Source organism: Macaca fascicularis, chromosome 12 (genome assembly GCF_037993035.2).
Source record: "Macaca fascicularis isolate 582-1 chromosome 12, T2T-MFA8v1.1".
Classification (NCBI taxonomy): Eukaryota; Metazoa; Chordata; class Mammalia; order Primates; family Cercopithecidae; genus Macaca; species Macaca fascicularis.
This window is the reverse complement of record NC_088386.1, coordinates 125,717,347-125,744,146: the sequence shown is the minus strand read 5'-3', so window position 1 is coordinate 125,744,146 and position 26,800 is coordinate 125,717,347. Positions and strand designations below refer to the sequence as shown.

Genomic DNA, 26,800 nt, shown 5'->3' with positions numbered 1-26,800 from the left:
GTTTGCCCTTGAATGAGGTACTATAACTAGTTTAATAGGCTTTTGTTTTTTGTTGTTGGTTTTTACAGACATTGCAGAAACGCTTCACTTTCTCCTGTGTGGTGCCTCCAATGGAAGTTGTCAGGAACAGATTGATCTTGTTCCACGAAGTCCTCAAGAACTGTATGAACTGACATCTCTGATTTGGTAAAGATTGGGCTAAATATCACTTTGGGAGGCCGAGGCGGATGAATCACGAGGTCAGGAATTTGAGATCAGCCTGGCCAACATGATGAAAACCCGTCTCTGATAAAAATACAAAAAATTAGCTGGGCGTAGTGGCGAGCACCTGTAATCCCAGCTGCTTGGGAGGCCAAGGCAGGAGAATTGCTTGAACCCGGGAGGCGGAGGTTGCAGTGAACCGAGATCATGCTACCGCCCTCCAGCCTGGGTGACAGTGTGAGACTCTGTCTCCAAAAAAAAAAGATGGGGCTAACTATAACTTGTAGTTTGTGTGAGATTATTTTTCTTCATAGACCTAACGTTTACTGATATTTCATAAAGTTACTAAAATTATTGTACTTTTTGTTTTCAGTGAACTTATGCCATGTTTACCAAAAGAAGGCATTTTTGCAGTTGATACCATGTTGAAGAAGGGAAATGCACAGAACACAGATGGTGCGATATGGCAGTGGCGTGACGATCGGGGCCTCTGGCATCCATATAACAGGATTGACAGCCGGATCATTGAGGTAGTAGTTTCATCGTACCGTTTAAATATGTCTATTTTGTTGGAAAGTGGGTGTAGGGATGGAGTTGGGAGGTGGATATGTGTACTTGAATGTGCTTGATTTTGAATTAACTCAAGATTCTCTCATTTTGTCTCCTGAGAACAAGGTCCTCATTTCTGTTCAGGTCAGAAAACATCATGTTCTAGTCCTGCTTCTGCTGCTAACTACCTGATTGACTTGGAGCAAGTAATTTAAGTTTGTTGTTCCATAGTTTCCTCATTTCTGAAAGGAAACATTGGAAGACTTAGGCTGTAGGTTCTAAAACGTATCTATCTTCTATCAGAAAGCAATGTCCCATGAGCAAAGATTTACATACAAATAGTTCCCTCTCAATATTTTTTAAGAGCAAAAACGTGGAAACAAATGAAATAGCTAGTTCTGGGTAAATAATTAAGTAAATTGTGATACACATAGGCTTGTATGTTATCCAGATATTATTGGGACAGATTTTAATGATATAAAATCAAATATGAATGAAAAACACAGTATACAATATTATGTGAATCTTTTTGGAATTCAGCAAAATAAGTGAAAATATGAATAATACAAAGGGGAGGAATATACCAAAATGTTGACAGTGATTTTGTGTGACAGTTTTATGTGATTTTGATTTTTACTTTCTTATATATTGTTTGCACTGAAATATTTTTAAAAACTAAATTAGCATAATATTTGCTCCAGCTTAGGAGGTGTTGGTCACTGTGTTATTTGTGATGCCATGCATAATTTACTATTTTCAATACATGAGACACCTGTAAGAATTTATGTCTTTTCTAATTTCAACCTTTGATGTTTGAATTTTTTTTAGAACATCACACATTTTGAATAGACAGTCTTCTTTAAAGGTGCCTTCTAGTTCGTTTCTAAAAATGAATTTTAGAAAAAAGTTTAAACCAATGACTTACATCATAAAATCAAGAGTTTTAAAAATAAATCCAGTTTCAGAGCCAACTTTTATGAGAAAATTGACTTTGACTGGTGTTTTGTGCAGCATTGTATATAAGCAATATATAAGCAGGCCAATCCTGCTAATAGCGGTCCTGGTCTCTAACTCTAAGTCATCTTCTTTTTAGCATTTTCCTGATCACCTTCACTATTAGCTTCCTGATCACCTTCACTATTAGCTTACTCTCTCATATGTGCTGAGAATCTTGTCTTCCATTCAGCCTAGGAGTTCCATAGATTGGATTCTGTAATGAGAATATTTTGTCACTTCTGGAGTCTCTTTAAATCAAACTCGTGTTCATTGAACTGTCTCAAATATGTTCTGTATACCACACGCAACCTTGGCAATGAATCTGTTTCAGTTGTGTCCCTTTCAATCTTTAAGTTATCTTTGTTTCATGAGGACAATTTTATAGGATCATTTTGTTTAAGGGAGGATTTTGGTAGGTTGCTAAGAATTCATCGTGTAAATAACATTTTTAATCTAAGAATACCAAGATTTATGGATAACTGATTTTTTTATAAGCAATGTCTCAAAAGCATTCTTAATACAAATGGTGTCTTCTTTGTGTCAGTGATGCTACATAGGTGGATCTTTCATCAAGATTTTATCTGCATTTTGTCTAAGGGTCCCTGATAAGGCTTGAGGCATGTAACCTATGTCTAACTAAAAATGATTTGGTGAATGAATGAGTTTTGTCCTATCTACACTATTAAATTTTCCATCTTCTGTTAACTTCACCATCTAAGGCCTGATGAAATAAATATGTAAGATAGCATATTTGGAGGGTCCCCACTGTGTCTTAAGGAAATAGATTTCTCAATGTTTATATTCAAAGTTTCTCTCTCTTTGCTCTCAGGCAGCCCATCAGGTCGGTGAGGATGAGATAAGCTTGTCCACTCTGGGACGAGTTTATACTATTGATTTTAATTCTATGCAGCAAATCAATGAGGACACGGGAACAGCACGTGCCATTCAGAGAAAACCTAACCCCTTAGCCAATAGTAACACTAGTAAGTACATTCTGAGTTAAAATAGCACTATACTATTGTGCAGTATTTTGTGTTTGCATAATAAATAATAATTGGCTCATTAAGTATCTTTTTAAGCTTAAGTCAATTGCATAACAATAATTTGGTTTTGGATTTCTTAAATCATGTGCAGTAATGGATGAGTGAGCCAGTATTAACTGGTGTCTTTTCCACAATTTGTCTACTTACCTGATGTTCTGAGACTCGAGTTAGAATTCGCTCATGCAGATTTTTATCTGATCCTGTTACTACTATTATACCTTTAGGTCCATTGACTAGTTCTTTCCAACCTTGTATTTTATACCTTCCTGCCAAAATTATCTGAATTAACTGAGGACAGATAATCGTGATTAAAAAAAAAACAAAGCCAGGTTTCTGACATTTCTCTCTCCCCTCAGGGATTTAGTTTATTGCTTTTGCAGCTGTAGTTTAGAGAACAGTGGTCCACAAATGTGTTTTTTTTTTTTTTTTTTTTTTTTTTTTTTTTTTTGGAAAAGGGCAAGATAGTGCTGGGCTTGGTGGCTCACGCCTGTAATCCCAGCACTTTGGGAGGCCGAGGTGGGTGGATCATGAGGTCAGGAGATGGAGACCATCCTGGCTAACACGGTGAAACCCCGTCTCTACTAAAAATACAAAAAATTAGCCGAACATGGTGGCGGGTGCCTATAGTCCCAGCTACTTGGGAGGCTGAGGCAGAGGAATGGTGTGAACCCGGGAGGCGGAGCTTGCAGTGAGCTGAGATCCCGCCACTGCACTCCATCCTGGGCGACAGAGTGGGACTCCGTCTCAATAAATTAATTAAATAAGAAAAAGAAAAGGGCCAGAGAGCAAATAATGTAAGTGCTGCAGGTTATATAGTCTATACTCACCACCACTGCCATTGTAGCCTTCAATTAGCCATATACAATATGTAAACAAATGTACATGGCTGCGTTCTAATAAAATTATATTTACAAAAACTGGTGGTGGACTGGATTCGGCTTACAGACCGTACTTTGTCAACCCCTTATGTATAACTTACTATTTATCAGTTATCTTTTCCTCACACTTTATGTCACTAAGCAAAGTGGCAGAATTACCTTTTTTATCCATTTTACAAAGCTTTTAGTGAAATACCGTGTATTTCTAGAACTCTTGTTTCTTACCACTGGTTTAGTTGGTTAGGACTGGATTTCCCTATTGTTTCATTGAATATATATCAGTAAAATAAAGAGGTACAGTGTGGTGATGAATTGTTACTTTCAGCTGGTCCGAATGGGTCACTGGTTTTCTAGAGAGCTGAATTTTGCCTGTCTTAATGTTGCCTTTAGCATCTTTGTAAATCCTAGTTGATCATATCAAAGAAGTTCATGTGTTTTATAATGAAAAAGTTTTCATAGCATTTCAAGAATTACATTGACTCGAGTATTTTATATTGTTTATTGTGTTTCTGAAGTCTGTCACTTCAGGATTGCATTTTTTTTTTTTTTTTATGTAATAGGTGGATATTCAGAGTCAAAGAAGGATGATGCTCGAGCACAGCTTATGAAAGAGGATCCAGAACTGGCTAAGTCTTTTATTAAGACATTATTTGGTGTTCTTTATGAAGTGTATAGTTCCTCAGCAGGACCTGCGGTCAGACATAAGTGCCTTAGAGCAATTCTTAGGATAATTTATTTTGCGGATGCTGAACTTCTGAAGGATGTTCTGAAAAATCATGCTGTTTCAAGGTGTGTTAATGAAAATAGTAGAAACATTTTACAAATTCAAATCTCTGCAAGTAATTTCAGAAACCTCTAAAGTAATAATAGAAAAAATATGCACAAAAGTTTGTTTGGAGTATCTTGAGCTCTTTTTTGTCTAATGTCTATTCATATTCACATACAGCTTTTATAAAATATAAAAGTTGAACAGTTAAGAAAAATGTTTATGTTAATAGAATGGTTTCACAATGAAAATGCTTTGCTCTCAATTTAAAGTAGTATGGCCAAAAATAATCATCAAATTCAGGCAGAGTTTTATATACAAATGCTTTCTTTTTTTAGTCACATTGCTTCCATGCTGTCAAGCCAAGACCTGAAGATAGTAGTGGGAGCACTTCAGATGGCAGAAATCTTAATGCAGAAGTTACCTGATATTTTTAGTGTTTACTTCAGAAGAGAAGGTAATGTCATATAAATTAATAGTCATTTAGTCTAGATAGTACTTCAATAGAAATAAAGTTTTAATCTGTTGAACAAAAACTGATAGCTTTTCAATTTAAAAATGACATTTAAAGCCCTGTTAGCTTACAGCTCGGAGTACATAGAATGTGTCTTTCATGCTGGGCGTGGTGGCTCACGTCTATAATCCCAGCACTTTGGGAGGCCCAGGCAGGTGGATCACTTGACGTCAGGGGTTGGATACCAGCCTGGCCAACATGGTGAAACCCCGACTTTACTAAAAATACAAAAATTAGCGCACATCTGGGCTGATGTCAACTTCCTTGCCTCAAGCAATCCTACTGCCTCAGCATGGGATTACAGTTTGTTTTTTAATAAGAGTCTGATAGAATGATAGAAGTCGTGGACTCTTCCCCAGAAAACTGTGAATGTGTGCTCATTCACTCACATTAAATTTATCCACATATTTGCATATAGTTTATACTAGCTGATAATCAGACACACACATTGGTATACATTTTATAGTTCTTAGTCACGCTCCTTCATACATACTCTCCTATGATTCCAGGACAGATAGGAACCCCTGCCTCACAAGTTAATGTTTAGCTCTCTTTACACACCTTCAAGGATGTGATAGTTCCCACCCTTCAATAGCTGTTTTCTTTTTTTTTTTGGTGACAGTGTTAATGTGATCTTGTCTTTTTGTAGCACTGGAAGTTAACTGATAATTCTAGGTCTTTTTCATCCCTTCTGGCTATCACACCACAGGGTGTGCACTGTATTTCTGTAATTGATTATTGTTTTTATAATGAGTATTTTGAACTCTGAGTAGGACTTTATGACCCTATTAAGTTTTATATAATCTGGTTTTGAAGATTAGAAGACATTCAATATAAGTATTTTTCTTTAACCTTTAGTTTTTATACTTTTTTCTGATTGAAGTCAAGTTGAAAACTCTGGCTTCTAATTTCTTTTACCTATTTGCCAGTTATGTTTTAGTCTTTTTGTGTATTGTGTCAGTGTTGGTATTTAGGGATTTTGTAGTGGTGGGGAGAAGGTTCTATTCCTGATTACAACTGACTCCCTTTCATCTCTGTTATAAGGTGTAATGCATCAAGTAAAACACTTAGCAGAATCCGAGTCTTTGTTGACAAGTCCACCAAAGGCATGTACGAATGGGTCAGGATCCTTGGGATCCACAACTTCAGTCAGCAGTGGGACGGCCACAGCTGCCACTCACGCTGCAGCTGACTTGGGATCACCCAGCTTGCAGCACAGCAGAGATGATTCTTTAGATCTCAGCCCTCAAGGGTAAGTAAGAATTGTGTTGTGTTTTTTATTTCTTTGCTGTTAGTGCTTTTTTTGGTACCTAAGAATCATATAGGGAGTAAAATGGTAACATATTAGCATATATATATATATATAGTATTTTTCCATCTGTGTTTTGTTAATGAGAATGGGAAGAAAAGATTTACTGGAAACCTATATTGGGTTGTGTTTAGGAACTGTAAGAGATTAGTTTTATTCCCATTGACATACAAGGAAACTAAAGGTCAGAGGCATTTGTGACTTGCACAGTGTTACAACACTTATGTTACTTGTAGGATCTAACGTTGTGGGATTTGAATTCTGGTTTCTGATTTCATAATCTTGGGACTTTTTTGTGCTGCTGCATACATACGACCTTAGAGACATCCAGATATTGATACAGTTAAAAATACTGAAAATTAGAAGTCTTAGAATAAAGGCCAAAAAATACTGATTTCCAGTTTATCTTTAATTGGCAACTGGGAGTAAATACTTTGCTTTTAATAAGGGAAAATGGGAGTTCTTAAATTCTCTACTCCGATTTATTTATCAGCTTTTAATCTTCGTTATACCATGCTGCTAAGAATGTTTCCAAACCTTCTATTGGTTTCCGTTTTGTTGTGTTAGAAACAAACCACACTCTAAAAGTGTTTTTATTTTCTTCTATTAGAAGCTTAATATTACTGGATGAGTGGTACATGATGAACCAAATTCAGTTCTGAAATTGAGAATGTATTCACTGCAGTACTCCTTTTGGCTTCTTTTAAGCTGAAAAGTAGATCATTCTAAAATATAGTAATAATAAGTGGGATCCAAACATTTAGTCTTACAATCTGCAGGGTAGCATTGTCCTGTGCAGACAGCTAACTCAGGTAGGAGAGGGGATGAGGGGAATTGGTGCCACCTGGTGGCAGTTTTCTAGTCTAGCTTAAATATGAATGTTGGCAGTTTCAAGACTTGTGGCAGACTGAACTTCTGGCACAGTGGGTATTATTTTAGGAAACTGCTGAGTTTAACTGGTACCCATGTTATTTGACCAGTCTGAGGAGATTGGACTTGGAGAGGTCTGGGGACTCTTGTACTTCCCTGATTCTACAGGGAAGTACAAGAGTACTACAAGCTTTTGGCTGCCATTTTCCTTTCCAGCCTTGCTCTCTCCTTTACTTCCTTCCCAGCCCCATTCCTACCCACTAGCTGCTGCAGTAACATAAGTTATTGCAGGTTTTTACTATAATGTAGGCATGGTGCCTGAGACATCATAGATACTCAGTAAATTACAGGGGATGATACAGTTCAGACAATTGGAATATTTCTTTCCCTTTAAAAATTTTTTACTTTCTCCCTTTTTTTTAAAGAGACATGGCTCGGGGTCTTGCTCTGTTTCTCAGGCTAACGTCGAACTCCTGGGCTCAAATGAGCCTCCCCACCTTGGCCTCTGAAGTAACTGGGACTACAGGCATGTGCTAGCATGCCCAGCTCAAATGCAGTGTTTCCGAGCCATTTTAATTTAAGGAGTTGGAATTGATTATAGAGTCTAACAGTTGATTATGCCAAAGAAAGAGAAAATAACTTTTTTCTTAAAATATTTTTACATGGTTTTAAATAGTTTTAAGTGGTTCCATATTATAGCATGGTTGCAAATGAAAAATTCATATTTTTTAAATGGAAATTAATTACATTTTTCATCCTTTGAAAGTTCATTTTTCCTGATTGTCAAGCATATTCGAGCACATTATTAAGTATATTCCATAGAAATGTCAGGTGTTGGAAACGTTCCAGTTTTTTTTTTTTTTTTTTTTTTCAGATTTTTCCAGTTTTATTTGGGCCACAGACCAACTAAACCACATTTTTCAGCCTTTTCATCTTATTTAGCTTTGTTAATCTAAAAATTTATTGCTGTTACAAACTATTTCTCATGTCATTAGAACAGGCTACAGGTGTTTAAATGATTCTAATTCAGAATAAATTACTCGCACTACTCACCAGATTTGTATATAGGTTTTAAAAACCCTACTAAAATGTTTATAAATACATTTATTTAGTATGTTATTGCCATTGTCACACTGTGAAATTACTTTCGGTAGTATATTAGAGGCAGGAGTATTTTGACAACATGAACACTAAGTGTTATGTATATGTTACTCGTGGCCATTTTGGTTAGGGGAAAAAGTATGGTATGCAGATTTAACATTCTTTTTCAGGTTGATGACTACCCATTTATTTTTATTCTGCTCCTTTGTGTTGCATATTTGTTTTATATACTTACATACTACTGTTTAAAGTTGAACAACATAGAAAATTGATCAGTTGTCTTATTGGGCTTTACGTTTCATAGTTGAGTATAGTTAAACAGCTAGTTACTTTCTGAATAATCATTTCCTGTGTCTGCACACCTCTAGAACATGACTGGCACAGAATTGGCATTAAATAATCACTAAACAAGAACATACCTTGTTATGACAGTATTTTATAACTCACTGTTTCTGCCATTTTAGCTTGCTTTTTTGGTGAGTAAAGGTACAAAACAGTGGTAATTACTAAACTTATCTCATATTTTCCCATGGTGATAGTCGATTAAGTGATGTTCTAAAGAGAAAACGACTGCCAAAACGAGGGCCAAGAAGGCCAAAGTACTCACCTCCAAGAGATGATGACAAAGTAGACAATCAAGGTAACCCCTTTGATAAAACTATGGGGAGGTAAAGGGGAGGGTGGTAGCAGGTGCAGAAATGTTTACTTCATTAAAACTGCCAGTGGCTCTTGAAGTATGCCTAAGTTTCCTGAGGACTAAGTGTTCTTAGTTCTTTTAGTTTATTAATCTGTTAAGACTGTGAATCTTAAAAATCAGTTGTTTTTCATGACTTAAACTAAAATGGCTTAACTGTAGTTCTTTTTTCTTTTCATAGCTAAAAGCCCCACCACTACTCAGTCACCTAAATCTTCTTTCCTGGCAAGCTTGAATCCAAAAACATGGGGAAGGTTAAGTGCACAGTCCAATAGCAACAACATTGAGCCAGCACGGACTGCAGGAGGTAGTGGCCTTGCCAGGGCTGCCTCAAAGGATACCATCTCCAATAATAGGTGAAGTGGGGGGGGGGAATGTTATGTTGCTTCTATTCCCATATTAGAAAAACTTCACATTATTTCAGCCACTACATTTATTGTATGGAGATGATACATAGACACAACACTTTAATTTGTTCTTAGAAGCATAGTTCAAGAATGAGGTAGGTTCTCAGTTTATGAACCCTGCATCTGGCTTTGTCCTAAGTTCTAGTCATGTGCTTTGAAACTCCTTCCAGCATACCTAACTGAAAGTCTCATATGTTCAAAACGAAGTTGTGTTCCTTGGGTAACCTCTTTCTCAGTTTTGTTCCAGACAAGGAAAAGCTGACATTTTCTGTCCACACTCTTCACATCATTTGTGATAAAATTTCTCTACCCAGTACAATGGAACTTAAAGATTTTAGGGGAGAGCCTTTTTTTTTTTTTAAAGGCCTTGGGACTTGTTTTATTTTGGGGTTCTGCATGTAGCATACCAACATGATTACTTCCCTCTGCAGGTAAATTTTAAAAGACCAATTGTCATTGAGAAAATAAACATGCTGTCTTTGGTTTTGTTGGTTGTTTATCTGAATTTCAGTGTTTAAAAATAATTAAGTGAATGAATTGCTGAAGCTATCAGCATTTGTAATTTAAGCAGCTGGGTCTTGTTTGCCATAGCTTATTACATCCTTAATAGGTGTGTGTTTCTGGTCTGTAAATCTTGACTTCAGCTCTCCAGGAAATGCAAGGATAATGCACATATGTGTGTACTTTAGAAAATAAAGGGAACACTTAGGAAAGTGTTAGGTTGCAGGGTTCCAAAAAATTAGTGCACTTTGTTTACAATTCATGTAATAACCTGCAGTGTATTTTAAGTTTTTAAACAGTTCTCCATCATAGCCCATTTTCAAAGTGAAAGTTAATTTGGTTATGGATTCTGAATTTATTAATCTCTAAGCATAGACCAGAAAGGATTTTAAGTGTAGCAGCTATTTGCCTTGATCAGAAGTTATATCCTTTCTACATACACTGGGACTTTAATATCTCTTTTTTGTTTCTTGTAGAGAAAAAATTAAAGGTTGGATTAAGGAGCAGGCACATAAATTTGTCGAACGTTATTTCAGTTCTGAGAATATGGATGGAAGCAACCCTGCCTTGAATGTCCTTCAGAGACTTTGTGCTGCAACCGAACAACTCAACCTCCAGGTGCTGTGGCCAGTGCATTTTGCTGCTCTATTTCAGTCTCTTCCCAGCATCTCCTGCTACTCTTTTCCTTCATGACTCTCTAGCTTCCTGTGGATTTAGCTATCCTACATCGACTCTTTTTTTTTTTTTTTTTTTTTTGAGACGGAGTCTCGCTGTGTCTCCCAGGCTGGAGTGCAGTGGCGTGATCTCGGCTCACTGCAAGCTCCGCCTCCCGGGTTCACGCCATTCTCCCCCCTCAGCCTCCCAAGTAGCTGAGACTACAGGCGCCCGCCACCACGCCCGGCTAGTTTTTTGTATTTTTAGTAGAGACGGGGTTTCACCATGTTAGCCAGGATAGTCTCGATCTCCTGACCTCGTGATCCACCCGCCTCGGCCTCCCAAAGTGCTGGGATTACAGGCTTGAGCCACCGCGCCCGGCCTACATCGACTCTTACCTTATATACACCCTTGGTGCTGGCATTTCTTTTACTTATCCCTTGACTATCAGGATTCATCAGTCTATATTAAATGTACTAGAAACCTCATCTTTGACTTTCTTTCCTTCACATCTCATAATTCTTGACAAATGAAGAAACTTCAGAAATGTCCCCATAAGCACATCTGTTTTCTAAGTCATCCTCAACTATAGGTATAGATGATAGGCCTTCCTTAGACCCTCTCTCCACATGGGGTCTCAAGAGTGGCAGGAGAGGCTAGAGGTTTACTAATAAGTGTTTTATGTTTCATCTGGTTCTCAGTTTTGTTTTTTTGTTGTTGTTGTTGTTGGTTTTGATGTTTTTGATGTACCTTGAGCAGTTTTGGTCGTATGTTTTCCAAGACATTGTTCATTTTGCTGAGACCTTAAATGTATTAATTTAAAGCCACACCTTGTATTCTTGATTCCTCTTTTCATTCTGGTGTTATAGCCCCTTATTCTTCAGTTTTGTGTTCTCATCCTTTAGAAATACTTTTTTAAAGAAAACTACATTGGTTGAATGCGAAGATTTTCTTCTTATGTTATTATGGATTCCTCGTTTTCCTCATGAAATATTTTGTGTGTGTGTGTGTGTGTGTGTGTGTGTGTGTGTGTGTTTAAAATCATAATTTCCAAGGATTTACTAAGACTGTACCACTCCTTTTTTTTTTTTAAGGGCGTTGAGAATATATTCAGTTCCTTTTGAGGATATGTGAGTCGTGTATTTAAGTACTGCTTAAATCAATATAGAAATACTTTTCCTAACTCTTTCAGGTGGATGGTGGAGCTGAGTGCCTTGTAGAAATCCGTAGCATAGTCTCAGAGTCAGATGTTTCATCATTTGAAATCCAACATAGTGGATTTGTGAAGCAGCTGTTGCTTTATTTGACATCTAAAAGTGAAAAGGATGCTGTGAGCAGAGAAATCAGATTAAAGAGATTTCTTCATGTATTTTTTTCTTCTCCAGTAAGTTACCTAATAATGCCTGTATGTCTTATAAGAACCAGTATTCACTAATGCATATATTTTAATCTCAGTAATAATTTCCAGCAGGTCTGGGTCAAGACATTGAGGGAAAACTTCTAGGTTTTTATGCAGTTGGAATCTTTCAACTTCTATATATCAAAGTAAATAGTAAAACAATGAAATGGGGATTTAACAAAGCTCATGTCACTATTTCTATGGTTGAAGTATCTTGAGTCTTTTTTGCTTGCAAGATGAACGATTAATAGTAGTCTCTCTCCTGTGAATGTATTTTACTTGCAATATTTGTTTTTAAATGTATTAAAGTTTGTATTAGTTCCTTTTAGGGAAATAGACGTCTATAATAAGATAGAGGAGATATATTTTCCTGTTTTGTACATAAAATACAGTTGTAACAGTTCCCATCAAGGGTGCTTGATGACCATTTATGTCACCGTTTATAATGTGGATTACAAAGCCAGGAGCCACAGAGTGGCTCCCCTTCCTTCACTCTTAAGTGGGCCAGAGCAAGAGGGTCATCTTTGGATACTGTTGACAGCATTCTCCTTGTTTTACAGTGGCTTAAGGAGAAGGCATCACTTGGGCCGTTTCCCTCTGGATTATCTATGTAATAGCGCTTAGGATAGCTCTCCTATATGTTAACATTATTTCACCATGCGCTTGCTGTGTTCAGAGGCATTTGAGCATTGCTTGTATTTTAACTTGTGGGTCCACCTAAAGCAGAGTTAATATTTATTGTTGATTCGTTAGACGCGTGACAGTATTATGTATAGTTTTACACCATACTTAAGATTATGTGCAATCTCTTATCTGAAACCCCTGGAGATGGGTGGGTTTCAAGGGTCCTACAGTGTATAGTACATTAAAATTTCCAGCAGTTTCTGAATAGCACTCTGTATCATATGCATTAAATATTTTTATAGCATAACATGAATATTCTTACTAAAATCAGATAAATAAAGACTGTAAATAGCCTTATGTCTGTTTGGATCAGATTTTGCCACCAAGTGACTTCTGTTTTCAGAGCCTTTGGATGTAGGGATTGTGAATACAGGATTGTGGACTGTACAAAACGATTGTCTTTATTGAAATAATTGATGTGGTAATGTCGTTCAAACCAAATCTGCAATAAAAGATAAAGATGAATAGACAAATTACTCTTTTTTATAAAGCTGCTTATTAAATCTTCTCTTTGAGGAGAGTTTTGTTTTGAAAAGGCCTTGTTTAACCTGTTTGTTTATTTATAACTTTAGCTTCCTGGAGAAGAGCCCATTGGAAGAGTGGAACCAGTGGGTAATGCACCTTTGTTGGCATTAGTTCACAAGATGAACAACTGCCTCAGCCAGATGGAACAATTTCCAGTCAAAGTACATGATTTCCCTAGTGGAAATGGGACAGGAGGCAGGTAAGGACCATTGCCTGGCTATACCCTTGCCATGGAATTTGGTACTTAGTTTCACTGAGGTAAGATGGCAAGAGATCTGGTAAAGTCTTGATCAGCCCAGAAAACATTCAGCTGTAACAATGAAAGAAATAAAGTACTCTGAAGAATGAATCAAATGCTTTTTTGTCTTTAAAATTATGCCATGTGCCTTAAACAGGATGCTTTATAAATATATAATCCAGTGATTGTATTCGTAACTTGTAATAGACTTAGTTTTCCTTAAATTGATACACTTCAACATACAAAATTTCTTTAAGAACTTTGTGTTTAACTTCAATAGGCATAAAACATTTTTTGCGGATGTGAATAACGTTTACATTTTGAGCAGTATGATTTGTATGTAATATAAGTGGTTAAAACTTTGTATTTTGATGGGTTCAAACATTTGAAGTTTTACTAGTTTAATAAATATATATATTTTTAATGTAGTTTTAAGGACTCTTGAGGTGCTACAGGAAAGAATTGTTCTATGTTGTGGAATGTTACAAGTTTCATGGAATATTTTGACTGGAAGCCTAAAAAATAGGAAATTTGGTATTTGTTTGTTTGTTTATTTATGACAGAGTCTTACTCTGTTGCCCAAGCCAGAGTACACTAGTGTGAACATGGCTCACTGCAGCCTTGCCCTCCTGGGCTGAAGAGATCTTTCTGCCTCAGCCTCCCATGTAGCTGGGGCCACAGGCATGTGCCACCATGTTCCACTAATTTTTTTATTTTTTGTAGAAACGGGGTCTCACTTTGTTGCCCAGGCTGGTCTTGGGTCCAAGTGATCCTCCTGCCTTGACCTCCCAAAGTGCTGGGATTACAGGCCTGAGCCACCAGAGTCAGCCCAGTTTGGTTTTTAAATCCACATTTTGATGTTTTAAAAACATTTTTAAAATTTTGATTGAATTAAGAACAATAAGCATTGTTGAGTGATAAGGCAATCGCATCATGGACTAGGGTTTCTTTTCGGCTTTGAAAGTTAATGTGGCGTGTGTTACTCAGTTTCAATCATTATGCTTTCCTGGAGGAGTTCATGAAATAAGGGGGCATTTTCACCTGTGCTTGAGAAAATCATGAAGCTTTTTATTTTTGTCCAAATTTATATAGAGTATGTTTGCATATATATATATTCATAAAATGGAATATTCTTCTCCACATCCCTATTTGTATGCTTTATGTGCAGGAGGGTCCAGTCTTTTGGCTTCCCTGGGCCATATTGGAAGATGAATTGTCTTGGGCCACATTAAATACACCAACACTAAAGTTAGTTGATGAGCTTAAAACAAAAACACTCGTGTTTTAAGAAAGTTTAGGAATTTGTGTTGGCCTGTATTGAAAGCAGTCTGGGCTGCATGCAGCCTGTGGGCCGCAGGTTGGACAAGCTTGCTTTGTGGAATCATACAGATAATCACAGTTTAAGTTTGTATCCGACTCCTGCCAGAGCTTTTCTGAAATGAACAATTAAACATCATGACCAGGTTTCAACTGCTGTAGCTATTAAACTGCTTCATTCAAAACTGTTATAGCAAAGTACATCCTAAAGATTAGTTTTTAAAGTAATTTTGTAGCTGAAATCTTTGAAATAAAATTGGGTTTTTTTTTTTTTTTTTTTTTTTTTTTGAGACGGAGTCTCGCTCTGTCGCCCAGGCTGGAGTGCAGTGGCGCGATCTCGGCTCACTGCAAGCTCCGCCTCCTGGGTTTACGCCATTCTCCTGCCTCAGCCTCCTGAGTAGCTGGGACTACAGGCGCCCGCCACCGCGCCCGGCTAATTTTTTGTATTTTTAGTAGAGACGGGGTTTCACCGTGGTCTCGATCTCCTGACCTTGTGATCCGCCCGCCTCGGCCTCCCAAAGTGCTGGGATTACAGGCGTGAGCCACCGCGCCCGGCCTTTTTTTTTTGCTTTTTTAAAAATGTAATTCAGTAGAAATGGGCAAAATACTGCAGAAGTGAATGTGCTTAAATAGTTGAGGGATTTTTGTTCCAGAAAAATAATTAAATATTCATGGGTGAAGTATTTCTGCTCACATGGATTTATGATGGAACAGAGGTCAAATGTTAGACTTAAGGTTTGCATATGCTCGCATACACATCTGTCTTTTATTTCTTATGTATAAAATGTTTTTCTAAATAACTTGAATTATTGGCTTTAACATTTACAGAACTGGTAAGTAAATGATTAGTACTAGTGTGTCTTAGCAGTTTGTATTAACTTGCGTTTATTTGAATTAATGTATATTAAATGTGAAAATAATAGACTAACTTTTTTTTCACAAATTATCTTGAGCTTTTCTCTCAACAGAGGATCACAGGCTTTAAAATTTTTCAACACACATCAATTAAAATGCCAGTTACAAAGACATCCAGACTGTGCAAATGTGAAGCAGTGGAAGGGTGGACCTGTCAAGATCGACCCTCTGGCTTTGGTACAAGCCATCGAGAGATACCTTGTAGTTAGAGGTACTTTCCATGTATTTGTTTTGTGTGTTATGTATGTATATTTGGGAGAAATTTACATTAAGAGATATATACGTTATTTCTCTGTTGAATGTTGTTTCTGTTAAAACCTAGATGGCAGGAACTTACATTCCTGTCATTTCTTTTCTACTTAGTATATAGTCATACATTGAACTTACTAGGGGTTGACTGCTTACTTGAATGATGAGTTAATTTATCTTGGTGAAATGTAGTAGAAATGACATTTTGTGTTTGGCAATTTTCTTAGACCTTTCTGCTTCATAGATCAGAGTGTAATATATACGGGTCGAACATCCCTAACCTGAAAATCTAAAATGCAAAATGCTCCAGAATCTGAAACTTCGATTGCTGCCATGACACCACCAGTGGAAGACTCCACACCTGACTACTTTGTTTTCTGATGGTTCAGTGTACATACGCTTTGTTTCATGCACAAAATTATTGAAAATACTCTATATAATTACCTTCACACCATGTATATGAGATATAAATGAATTTCATATTTAGCTTTGTATCCCGTCCCCAAGGTATCTTATGTATATGCAAATATTCCAAATTTGAAAAAAAATTTGAAACCTAAAGCACTTCTGGGCTCAAACATTTCAGATAAGGGATACTCAACCTATATGTGTTTTTCTGAGAAGATGTTTAACCAGTGTATACAGAATTTGTTTTTTCACACCTAAAATCGCTATGAGTTTAAAAGTCTACTTGGGTCTTCAGGGTATGGAAGAGTAAGAGAAGATGATGAAGACAGTGATGACGATGGATCAGACGAGGAAATAGATGAGTCTCTGGTAAGGTACTATATTCCCACCATGTCATAATGTACTATATAAAGTTCAGGGCCTTTGGCTTAAATGGCTTTTGCTTTGCTTTATTTAGGCTGCCCAGTTCCTAAATTCAGGAAATGTAAGACACAGGCTGCAGTTTTATATTGGAGAACATTTGCTGCCATATAACATGACCGTGTATCAGGCAGTACGGCAGTTTAGTATACAGGCTGAAGATGAAAGAGAATCCACGGATGATGAGAGCAATCCTCTAGGCAGAGCTGGTATCTGGACAAAGACTCATACAATATGGCAAGTCTGAAAATTCTTTCTTTTGGTTTTTCATAAACTTTGAAACTGTTCTTGTGTTTTAGAATTCACATTAACTTGATGGCTGGCTTTCATAAGGATAGGGGGCCCTAAATCACACATTTTAGTTCTTAAAGATGATTTTAAATATTTGATAAGGTACATATGCATATGTATATATAGCCTCCTCATTCATTCTACTGGAAAACATTTATTCATGGACAATAACCATGGTTTACATCTACTTTTCTAGATTTATTTCAGGTCTTTAATTAAGACAAAAATGTTGCCATAAGATGATGTTCCATTAGGTAATCTGAAGTTGGGCATCTCTTGAGTCCTTAAGAGGCATTTGGATGCAGCTTCCTGCATTGTCTGTGAGTGTCTGTTACATATGCTTGAAGAGAGCCATTCTTCTCAGAACCACCCTTGGAGTTTCTCAGGCAGTCCCTCCTGGGAAGGTGGTCTCTATCTAGGTGGTCTCTTCTAAGAAGTTCTCCACGTTCATGCTAGGGAGAGAGAGGGGAATAGATCTCAGAACGGTCTTCTGGTAACTGTGGTGTCCGTGGCTTAGATTTTGGCTTTGTATCAGTTTCAAAATCTACATTTGGTTTATATACTGTCTTGTCATTTTAGGTATAAACCTGTGAGAGAGGATGAAGAAAGTAATAAAGATTGTGTTGGTGGTAAAAGAGGAAGAGCCCAAACAGCTCCAACGAAAACTTCCCCTAGAAATGCAAAAAAGCATGATGAGTTATGGCACGGTAAGATGGTAGATAAAGGGGAAAATGGATTGCCAACTGGGCAGTCTTCCCATTTTCATGATTTTCAAAGAGTGATTTGGACTTAGTAGTAAAATCTTTGAATATAATTGAGAAATAAATGAAATTACCAACAGTTTGATCACATTTAATCCTCAACTTTAATATCTAGAAAATGAAAAGTTAAGTACCTACAAAATTAAATTGAGAAGGAAAATTGGGAAAAAGCTTATTCCCTATTCATTAACAGTTTGGGTTTTTATGAAGGCTGAAACAAATTTCATTGGTAGAACATGTTCACTAAAGAAGAGACAGAAGGTAGTGATCACTGACCAATTGGTGCCTACTTTTTTATTGTCACCCATGACAGTAGTATAATTATAGTAATCATAAAAAGTGATGCCAGGTAATGTAATGACCATCGAATATAGCCATCACTTTGTAATAGACTTATTTTTCTCTGTAATACTTCCTTCCCGTCTATAGTTTTCCTCTCTTCCCCCACCTCTTCCCTTTAAAAATATGATACTAACAATGCCTTAGAGTTAGACAATATTATTTTTCCATGGAAGACCCCCCCACCCCCCTCCCTGCCACCATCACAGTAATTTTCTCACACTGGTTTCCCTGGTCCACAGGAATAAGGGCCCTGTGGCACTTTTTTTCACACAACTAAGTTTGTTCAATATAAAAGGCTCTTGATTTTGAGATTGTTATGTTTTTGGTGTTAAAAAATGCCATTTTCTTTTACGAAATGATGGTGGTATGATTTTTTATTATTTTGCTTGCTATAAGTAAACGGCAACTGTTTTGAGTCCCTCAGATTTATTTTTTTGGTGCCTTTACTTAATGCAGCCTAGTAACAAAGGATTTGCAGACCCTACTTGAAAACCCTCAATCTGTTCAGTCCTAAGCCTTGCATTAAATAACCAAGTCTCTTTTACCAGATTTTTAATTTTGAGGTATTCGTCTCGTTACAAACTGGATATGAAATATCCGGGAAATTTCTCTAACAGTGAACTTAACTTTAAACAGTTTGTTTCTATTCCTCCAGCCATTTTACCGTTTTCTGTTGTTTCTGGTATAAAGGAGAAATGTAGAGGAGCCAGCTTTCCTTCATTATAATGTTTATTTGGGTTTGGGAGGGGAAAGTGAAATTGTTATAAGCCAAGGCATTTTATATGTAAGATAAAATGGGAAGACTGTCAAACTTATCAATACCCTACTAATAGGATTCCAAGCGTTGACTATAACAACGTCCGTTACTCTTTTAGCGATGATAGGACCTTGGCTGCACTGGCTTCACCTTTCTGACTTTGATCAAAACTTACTTTGATCTTTTGTCCTTTAGATGGAGTGTGCCCATCAGTATCAAATCCTTTAGAAGTTTACCTCATTCCCACACCACCTGAAAATATAACATTTGAAGACCCGTCATTAGATGTGATCCTTCTTTTAAGAGTTTTACATGCTATCAGTCGATACTGGTATTACTTGTATGATGTGAGTAACGTTGCCTACTTAAGAAGTTTTCATGGTCTGTGATTGATAAATTTCCTATTGCACTAGAAATGGAAATAGTGATTCAGCTAAATACAGGGATCCTAGCCCAGTAAAGTATAATGTACGCATCAGTGGAAACTTCTCCCCCACTTTTTCTCCCGGTCTAGTCTAAGACTAAAGGCTTAGATTAATTCTCTTGGCAGATTTGTAAAATTTTCTCTAGCAATAAATTTATGAAATTAAGCTACAATATGAAACTTGAACATGGATTTATTATAGTTAAAATTCTTTAGGTACATGTAACGAGAAGTTTATATATCAAGTAAAAGTTGGGTAACAGTTGCATGCTGCCGTTGATATTTATATAGCATAGAGAAGAGTAAAGGAATTGGCCCTGCATGAAACATTAGCTGCAACATCACTGAATGATTGAGCCAGCAGCAGTGGCTGGGGGCGGTGCCCAGCAGTGGCAAGGGGTACATGTGAGGGCTTAACAGTGTATTGTGGGAATTGTTGTTTTAGGTGGGACACAGTAATGAGAGGCTGTGTGTTGTATGTCGGCAACCAGCACTGAATTCAGGGTACTTTGCATGGATTTGGGGATAATGGAAGAGATTGTGAATATAATCCTAATGTTTTACTACATGTAGACTTTTTTTTTTTAAAACATTTTACAGAATGCAATGTGCAAGGAAATTATTCCAACTAGTGAATTTATTAACAGTAAGTTAACAGCAAAAGCAAATAGGCAACTTCAAGATCCTTTAGTAATCATGACAGGAAACATCCCAACATGGCTTACTGAGCTAGGAAAAACCTGGTAAGACAATCACTTCTGTAATGGTGGCCTTGGAAATGTTACTGGGTTGGTCTTGATGTATTTTGTTACAGAAACATTGTCTTTACTGGACCTAGTCAAATGTTTATTAATACCGTTGATCACAACTTGCTTAATTGTGTGGCTTTAGCATGTAAACAGACTAGGCAAGTTTGGGGGCTGGATCTTCTTGGTAGTATGTGTCTTATGTATGAAATAGGAAAGTACACATAGCAGTTTGGCTGAAGATAGTCAAAATTATCTGTTCTCATAAAATTGGATTCCAAAGGTGTAGTTGCTTGATTCTCTGAGCCTGCTTGGGTCAGGGACTCTAGAACTGCAGTGGTAAATGTAAGCCACTGGCCATATACATTTAAATCGGCAGTCCCCAACTCTTTTTGGCATCAGGGACCAGTTTCATGGAAGACAATTTTTCCACAGACATGGACTGGGAGATAGGGCTGGTTTCAGGATGATTCAAGTGCCTCATGAAGGTGGTGGTCATATTTTAAAAATGAGCTTTCATTAGTCATGTTATACTTCCTTCAGGTAGATTAAAGATCTGTCGACTTAAGTGTAGGATTTGAAAAATTAAATATCAGATTCTGCATTGAAAGGCTACTTAATGCACTATTGATCACTTAGAAATTTCTTATAAGAAGTATGAAAATTCTTTAAAATTAATTGACCTGGCTGGACGCGGTGGCTCACATCTATAATCCCAGCACTTTGGGAGGCCAAGACAAGTGGATCACCTGAGGTCAGGAGTTCAAGACCAGCCTGACTAACACGGTGAAACCCCGTCTCTACTAAAAAATACAAAAAACTAGCCGGGCGAGGTGGCGGGCGCCTGTAGTCCCAGCTGCTCGGGAGGCTGAGGCAGGAGAATGGCGTAAACCCGGGAGGCAGAGCTTGCAGTGAGCTGAGATCCGGCCACTGCACTCCAGCCTGGGCGACAGAGCGAGACTCCGTCTCAAAAAAAAAAAATACAAAAATTAGCTGGTTGTGGTGTCAGGAGCCCGTACTCCCAGCTACTTGGGGGGCTGAGGCAGGAGAATTGCGTGAGCCTGGGAGGCAGAGGTTGCAGTGAGCCTAGATCACACCACTGCACTCCAGCCTGGGCGACGGGAGCAAGACTCCGTCTCAAAATCAATAAACAAATTGACCTGAACAATTTTTACTGATTTTATTTACATTTTTTATTCTATATCATATCAAAAGTTGTTTCTAATATAAGTTTGGATTTTTTTTTTTTTTTTTTAGTAGTTTCTAATTCTCATCCAGATAATAAACTTACATTGCATCTTTTTACAGCCCATTTTTCTTTCCTTTTGATACCCGGCAAATGCTTTTTTATGTAACTGCATTTGATCGGGACCGAGCAATGCAAAGATTACTTGATACCAACCCAGAAATCAACCAGTCTGATTCTCAAGATAGCAGAGTTGCACCTAGATTGGATAGAAAAAAAGTAAGTTTCTCCCCGAAATCTTTAAATAATCTGAGCTTTTCAAAATAATGGGAAAACTAGAAATGTAGTATATCTAAATATGCATGTTGGTCGTGGAGGCCTTGGTCCTAGTCAGCTAGCCCTATTTTCCTTTCAGTCTCTTGGAACTGGGCTATCTGTGATTCTTCCTTATCCTTCGTTAAGAGTTTCTCTCCTCCCCACCCGCCAGTTTCTGAAATAATTTCTACAATTCTCTTTGCTCTTTTAGTTGTCGTAACTCTTAGACCAAGAAAGAATCTTGTCTTCTCTCACTGAAACTTTTTCATTCTAAATTAGGAGTTCAAACTATCTCCTGCCTTTAAAAATTGATCCCTTATGTAATAGTTGGAATTAATTGGATCCATTTCATTCCCTTAACAAGTCACTCCAACTAGAAGAGCCTGAAACAAAGTCCTTAATATATTTTGAGTCTCTTCTACCAGTTAGCCCCAGTGTTGCTAACTTAATCTGTGTTTCTCATCTTGGCTCCACATTTGTGGCTCTGAACCACAGTGCCCTGAGCCATTTCCAGGGGAGACCGATACTACAGTTCTCACCAGCACTGTTTTTACTTAGGTCTTTTCTGTTCATTTACCTGTTTGTTTTTTTTGCTAGGGATTTAAGTTTCTTTTCCTAAAGGCTTTATCTCCAAAAGTCTCATAAGAGACATTAGTAATAAAATAAAGGAGTTAGATGGGTGGCAGGGAGTGAAGTGTATACTGAAAAGCAAAACAAAACATAAAGCAAACATTGTAGTTAAAAAAATCTTCTTGGGCCCACCGTGGTGGCTCATACCTGTAATCCCAGCACTTTGGGAGGCTGAGGCGGGCGGGGCGGATCATGAAGTCAGGTAATCAAGACCATCCTGGCCAACATGGTGAAACCCCATCTCTACTAAAAATGAAAAGAAAAAAAAAAAAATTGGCGTGGTGGCGCGTGCCTGTAATCCCAGGTACTTGGGAGGTTGAGGCAAGAGAATCACTTAAACCAGGGAGTTGGAGGTTGCAGTGAGCTGAGATCATGCCACTGCATTCCAGCCTGGCAACAGAGCGAGACTCCGTCTAAAACAAAAAAAAAAGTCATCCTATTCATATCCTCATTAGGATTCCATAAGCACTGATATTGGCATAAATTAGAAATCTAGCAGGACCTTTTAAAATCTCATTCGCAAGTGTTTGTAGTAGTGCTTGTAGGATCTTGGCAGATCAGAGCCAATAGGTTTCCAGCTCACCTGTTTGACCTGTCACCTCCATATCTATTTCTCTATCTAAATATAAATGTACCCAGGGAGATTTCATGAAACTGCAGCCCTGAGAATTGCATTGATACTTGGCAAAGATGATTTTTTTCTTCCCCAACTTGAATTTTCTGAACTTGCCATGGCCACAAGATAAATTAGTAATTACTCTTGCATCTGGTTTCCTTAATGTATGCCAAGATGCTGTTGATGTTTGTAACAATACTGCTACCTCTTAACCTTTTCTGAGTTACCTGTTTAAGGAATAAGTGTTAACAATTGAGTTGATTTTGTTCTTTTGCATTTCAAGAAATGCCACCTGTTTATTAAAGTGTAATATTGGTAGAGCATAATTTCCTGACAGTTGTACTTTCTTCTTAGCGTACTGTGAACAGAGAGGAGCTGCTGAAACAGGCGGAGTCCGTGATGCAGGACCTCGGCAGCTCACGGGCCATGTTAGAAATCCAGTATGAAAATGAGGTGAGCTTGGAGTCCGGTGATGGTTATTTAGTTTGACTTGTGTTCTTGACTAAATGTTATTTGAGTTTCTTGGTACTATGAAATTCTGAAAGACAGTTGGGAGTTTGCTCTCTTTTCTCTTGAATGATTTGTTCTAAGTTCCCCATTTTTCAAAGGTTCAACTACATACGAAAAGGCAGTTTTTTTCCTGGCGTAAGAACACATTTGTGTTGTTAGTCTTTCAGTTGATAAACTGAAAGGATATTTTAAACAGTTGATAACTTTCAAAATGTTTGAATTGCCTTTTTGAAAAAATCAGGTTTACTGAGATATAAATAATAACTGCACACTTCAGAAATGTAGTTTTAAGGGTTGACAGATGCACTTTCACATCAAGATAAAGAATACTCCGATCACCACAAAAAGTGCCCCTATTTCATGCAAAATCAGTCGCTCTGTCCCCTAACCAATCCTCAGCCCCTGATAACCATTGACGTATTTTCTGTCCCTGTAATTTTATCTTTTTTATAATATCATAAATGGAATCATGCAGTATGTATTCATTTGTCATTTTTCTTTCACTTAGCGTAATGCTTTTGAGATTCATCCATGTTGCATGTGTCAATTTGTTTCCTATTATGGAATAGTTCTATTATATGAACTATATATTGAGTATTCCATTATATAGGTACACCAAAATATGTTTACCAATCACCAGTTGATTCACTTTTTGGTTGTTTCCAGTTTTTGACTATTTTGACTAACATTGCTATGAACATTTGCATACCAAAAGATTCAAGTAATGATTTTCTGTATATTTAAGTCTCTTGGGATACTTCCCCCTTTTCTTTCACCTAATTTTTTTTTTTAAGACAAAACTTAGAGTTTTGGGGCTTCCCTGAACCTCTTACGGACTTAAAATTTCTAGCCAACCACTCTGCCCCTCAGCTTTCTTATCTGTAAAATGTAGGTAATAATAGTATAACCTCGAAGTTGTGACTGAGTTCATGTACATGAACTGGCTCATGGTAAGTATAATAGATTTAGCAGTTTAGTGTATGAGATACTAACTGTGCCTATTTAAGTAATTTTAATCATGACTTTGATTTTTCATTCATTTTATTAAGCATTTTCTCCTTCTTGATTACTTCTGGAAAGCTAAGAGTATTCAGTCACCAAAGTTAAAATTATAAGTTGTTGTGTACTAGAAAGTATACTGCATGCTAGGGTTCCAGGTTAGGGCAGAGTCTCTGCACTGAAAAGATGACAGTGTAGTTAGGGAGACACAGGACAAAGGTACCAAAGAGTGTGGCAAGGTAGTGGTACAGGTGCCAAGTGAATGACGCATTCAGACAAGGAGTGCTGTCCTCAAGATGCCTTGAGTTAGACCTTAGTGTAGGCGAGTAGGAAGATTGAGAGACCATTTTCTAGTAGGAGATGGGGCCTGAGCAAAGGGTCAGGCTTGGTGGTGAGTGGCAGAAGTTAGTACTGCTGTGGAAGTGCTGGGAGAAGGGGGATAAAAAGGAGGTGGCCAGATGGAGTGGAGGCCCTGGACTGCTGGCATAAGAGATACGAACTTTTTGAATCTAGTAGCTTGATCATGGCTGTTGCTCAGAGGATGCGGTTCTTCTATGTTGATGCATCCGAATTTATTACTCATAAGACTACAGGACCTTTGCTGTAACCATTTGGTATGTTTTTATTCTCTTTAAACATACATTCTACTTTCTTACTCCAGCATAGTTTTCTCTTGCCAGGAAATATCTTTCCTTTCTCATCCCTCATGGTTCTGTTAAAATTGCATCTTGCATGAAACCTAACAAGCTCAGAATGGCTTCACACAGACTATTCTAAGGAGCAGGATTGGATTGCTGATGTGAAATCAAGATTTTATGCCCTTCCTTCATAGGTCTTACCTGTTGACCTCAGAAAAGATTCCAGGAGCTGCTTCATTAGGAAAGGGGGAAGTACCTCCACCCCTACCTCACAAGCACTGACTTTGTGAAATGCATAGGGCTTCAGGTTATGATTCAAATTCAGCTGTACATGTCAGCTAGTAGCCTTGAGGAAGAATTTCTAACTAGCTCTAGAAGAATCCCAATGAAAATCTCAGGTCACAGTGTGGGCTCCTATTTGAATTGGGATGATTGGTAAGCCAGGGAAGGATTATACCAGTCTTTGGGCTCACAAAGCCACCCAAACCCCAAGGACTGGGGTTACAAATGACCCAGTGACCCAGTCTCCTTTTGGGAAGGTGAAAGATCAGGAACAGGGAACGTGGAGCCTGGCCTGCCCACTTACTGGCTGTGTGATTTTGGGCAAGTTAACATAAACTCATCAGTGTCCTCTCAGTCCTTTACATAATTAATGCACCTGCCTCCTCATGTTGTTAGAATGATAAAATGAGCTGAAATGTGTGAAGCACTCAGAACGTTGTCATATAGTAAGTGCCAGTATGTGTTAGTTTTGAGAGAAAAAGATTTCTTTTTAAGTCAAGTTGTCAAACTTTTGTTTTTCTGTTTCTAGGGTTTTATGCTTTCCTTTCCTTTAAAAGAAAAATGACGCTCAACCGAGTACCTGCCCTTTTAGTGGTGTAACTGGGTAGAATGATAATCCCTGAAGAGATCAGGTTGCTCTGTGGAAAGGCTGGCCACCCCCAGGTTGTATCAGCAAAGCAAACATGACCTGGCCTTCCACCTTCTGCAGAGGCTCACAGAGGAAGTGCTGTTAGTGATTTAATATTTTAAGAATCCTTTTAGAAACAACAGCATTGGATGAAGGAAATAGACTAATTTGATCTGTGACTTCTGTTAAACCTGGGATAATAGTGTGCCGAAAGGAGCATTAACTAGCACCATCTGGTGGATACCATGTGTTACTGCAGGTTTTTCTTTGCTTCTCTTTTGTTCCTCAGCCCTCCAGTGCCTGGGATTCAGTGTAGAACAGAATATACAAAGTACTCCCACCCCATGATGGAGCTTATCTTTTTGTTTGGGGAGGCCAATACATCCACACACATTCATGTACACATATATGTTAGGCCGTGTGGAAGAAAAATAAAATAAGAGGATGAAGCATTATGGGGACGCGTAGCGTGGTCCGAGGACATTTGAGTGGAGGCAAGTCATTGCGGTCTGGGGGAAAAGTATCTCTAGCACAAGAACAGAGAAGCAGTGTTCCTAGCCTGTTGGAGGATGAGTGTGGCTTGAGCATAGTGAGCAAGGGCAGAGTAGGAGGAGTCAAAGAGACTGAGTGGGATGTGCAAAGGGGTCATGCAGGCCATGGTAAGAACTGGAGCTCTGCTTTGAATGAGATGAAAAACCTTTGGAAAGCAGCAAAGGAATGCCGCGAACTTGTGTTTTGTAAGGATTACGCTTGCTCCTATGAGCATGGGATATAAGATGTCGGGAATGTTAGTGCAGAGACCATCTAGGAGACTTTAGCAGTAGACCAGATGACAGAGGATAGCAGCTGGGTAAAGTTGGTAATTAGTTTAGAATGCATTTTGAAGGCAGCGCTTAAATTGTATTTACTGATGGATTGGATTGTGCGGGTTTAGAGAATGGCCAAGGACAGCTCTAAGGATTTGGTTGGAGTATTCATTTTGGGGTTAATGGTGATACCATTTACTGGTACGGAATTCTAATAGGATTAGGGGTTAA

At 37.8% G+C, this 26,800-nt stretch overlaps 1 protein-coding gene across 36 annotated transcripts in view; it reads left to right on the top strand.

The window, feature by feature from the left end:
• TRIP12 (thyroid hormone receptor interactor 12) overlaps positions 1-26,800 on the top strand; it is a 157,219-nt gene that overhangs the window by 113,684 nt on the left and 16,735 nt on the right. For 12 of the 36 annotated variants that reach the window (XM_074010394.1, XM_045367828.3, XM_074010389.1 and 9 more), the window contains 19 exons: positions 69-186; positions 575-734; positions 2,576-2,729; positions 4,228-4,456; positions 4,772-4,890; positions 5,992-6,199; positions 8,767-8,867; positions 9,103-9,277; positions 10,306-10,447; positions 11,676-11,867; positions 13,139-13,290; positions 15,600-15,772; positions 16,514-16,587; positions 16,676-16,875; positions 17,509-17,636; positions 18,985-19,136; positions 19,814-19,956; positions 21,268-21,424; positions 23,061-23,159. In XM_074010394.1, the coding sequence (XP_073866495.1) occupies positions 69-186; positions 575-734; positions 2,576-2,729; positions 4,228-4,456; positions 4,772-4,890; positions 5,992-6,199; positions 8,767-8,867; positions 9,103-9,277; positions 10,306-10,447; positions 11,676-11,867; positions 13,139-13,290; positions 15,600-15,772; positions 16,514-16,587; positions 16,676-16,875; positions 17,509-17,636; positions 18,985-19,136; positions 19,814-19,956; positions 21,268-21,424; positions 23,061-23,159 (2,876 nt within the window). The remainder of the gene's footprint in view (positions 1-68; positions 187-574; positions 735-2,575; positions 2,730-4,227; positions 4,457-4,771; positions 4,891-5,991; positions 6,200-8,766; positions 8,868-9,102; positions 9,278-10,305; positions 10,448-11,675; positions 11,868-13,138; positions 13,291-15,599; positions 15,773-16,513; positions 16,588-16,675; positions 16,876-17,508; positions 17,637-18,984; positions 19,137-19,813; positions 19,957-21,267; positions 21,425-23,060; positions 23,160-26,800) is intronic. The other 24 variants (XM_074010387.1, XM_074010401.1, XM_015432920.4 and 21 more) reach the window with 7 other exon arrangements.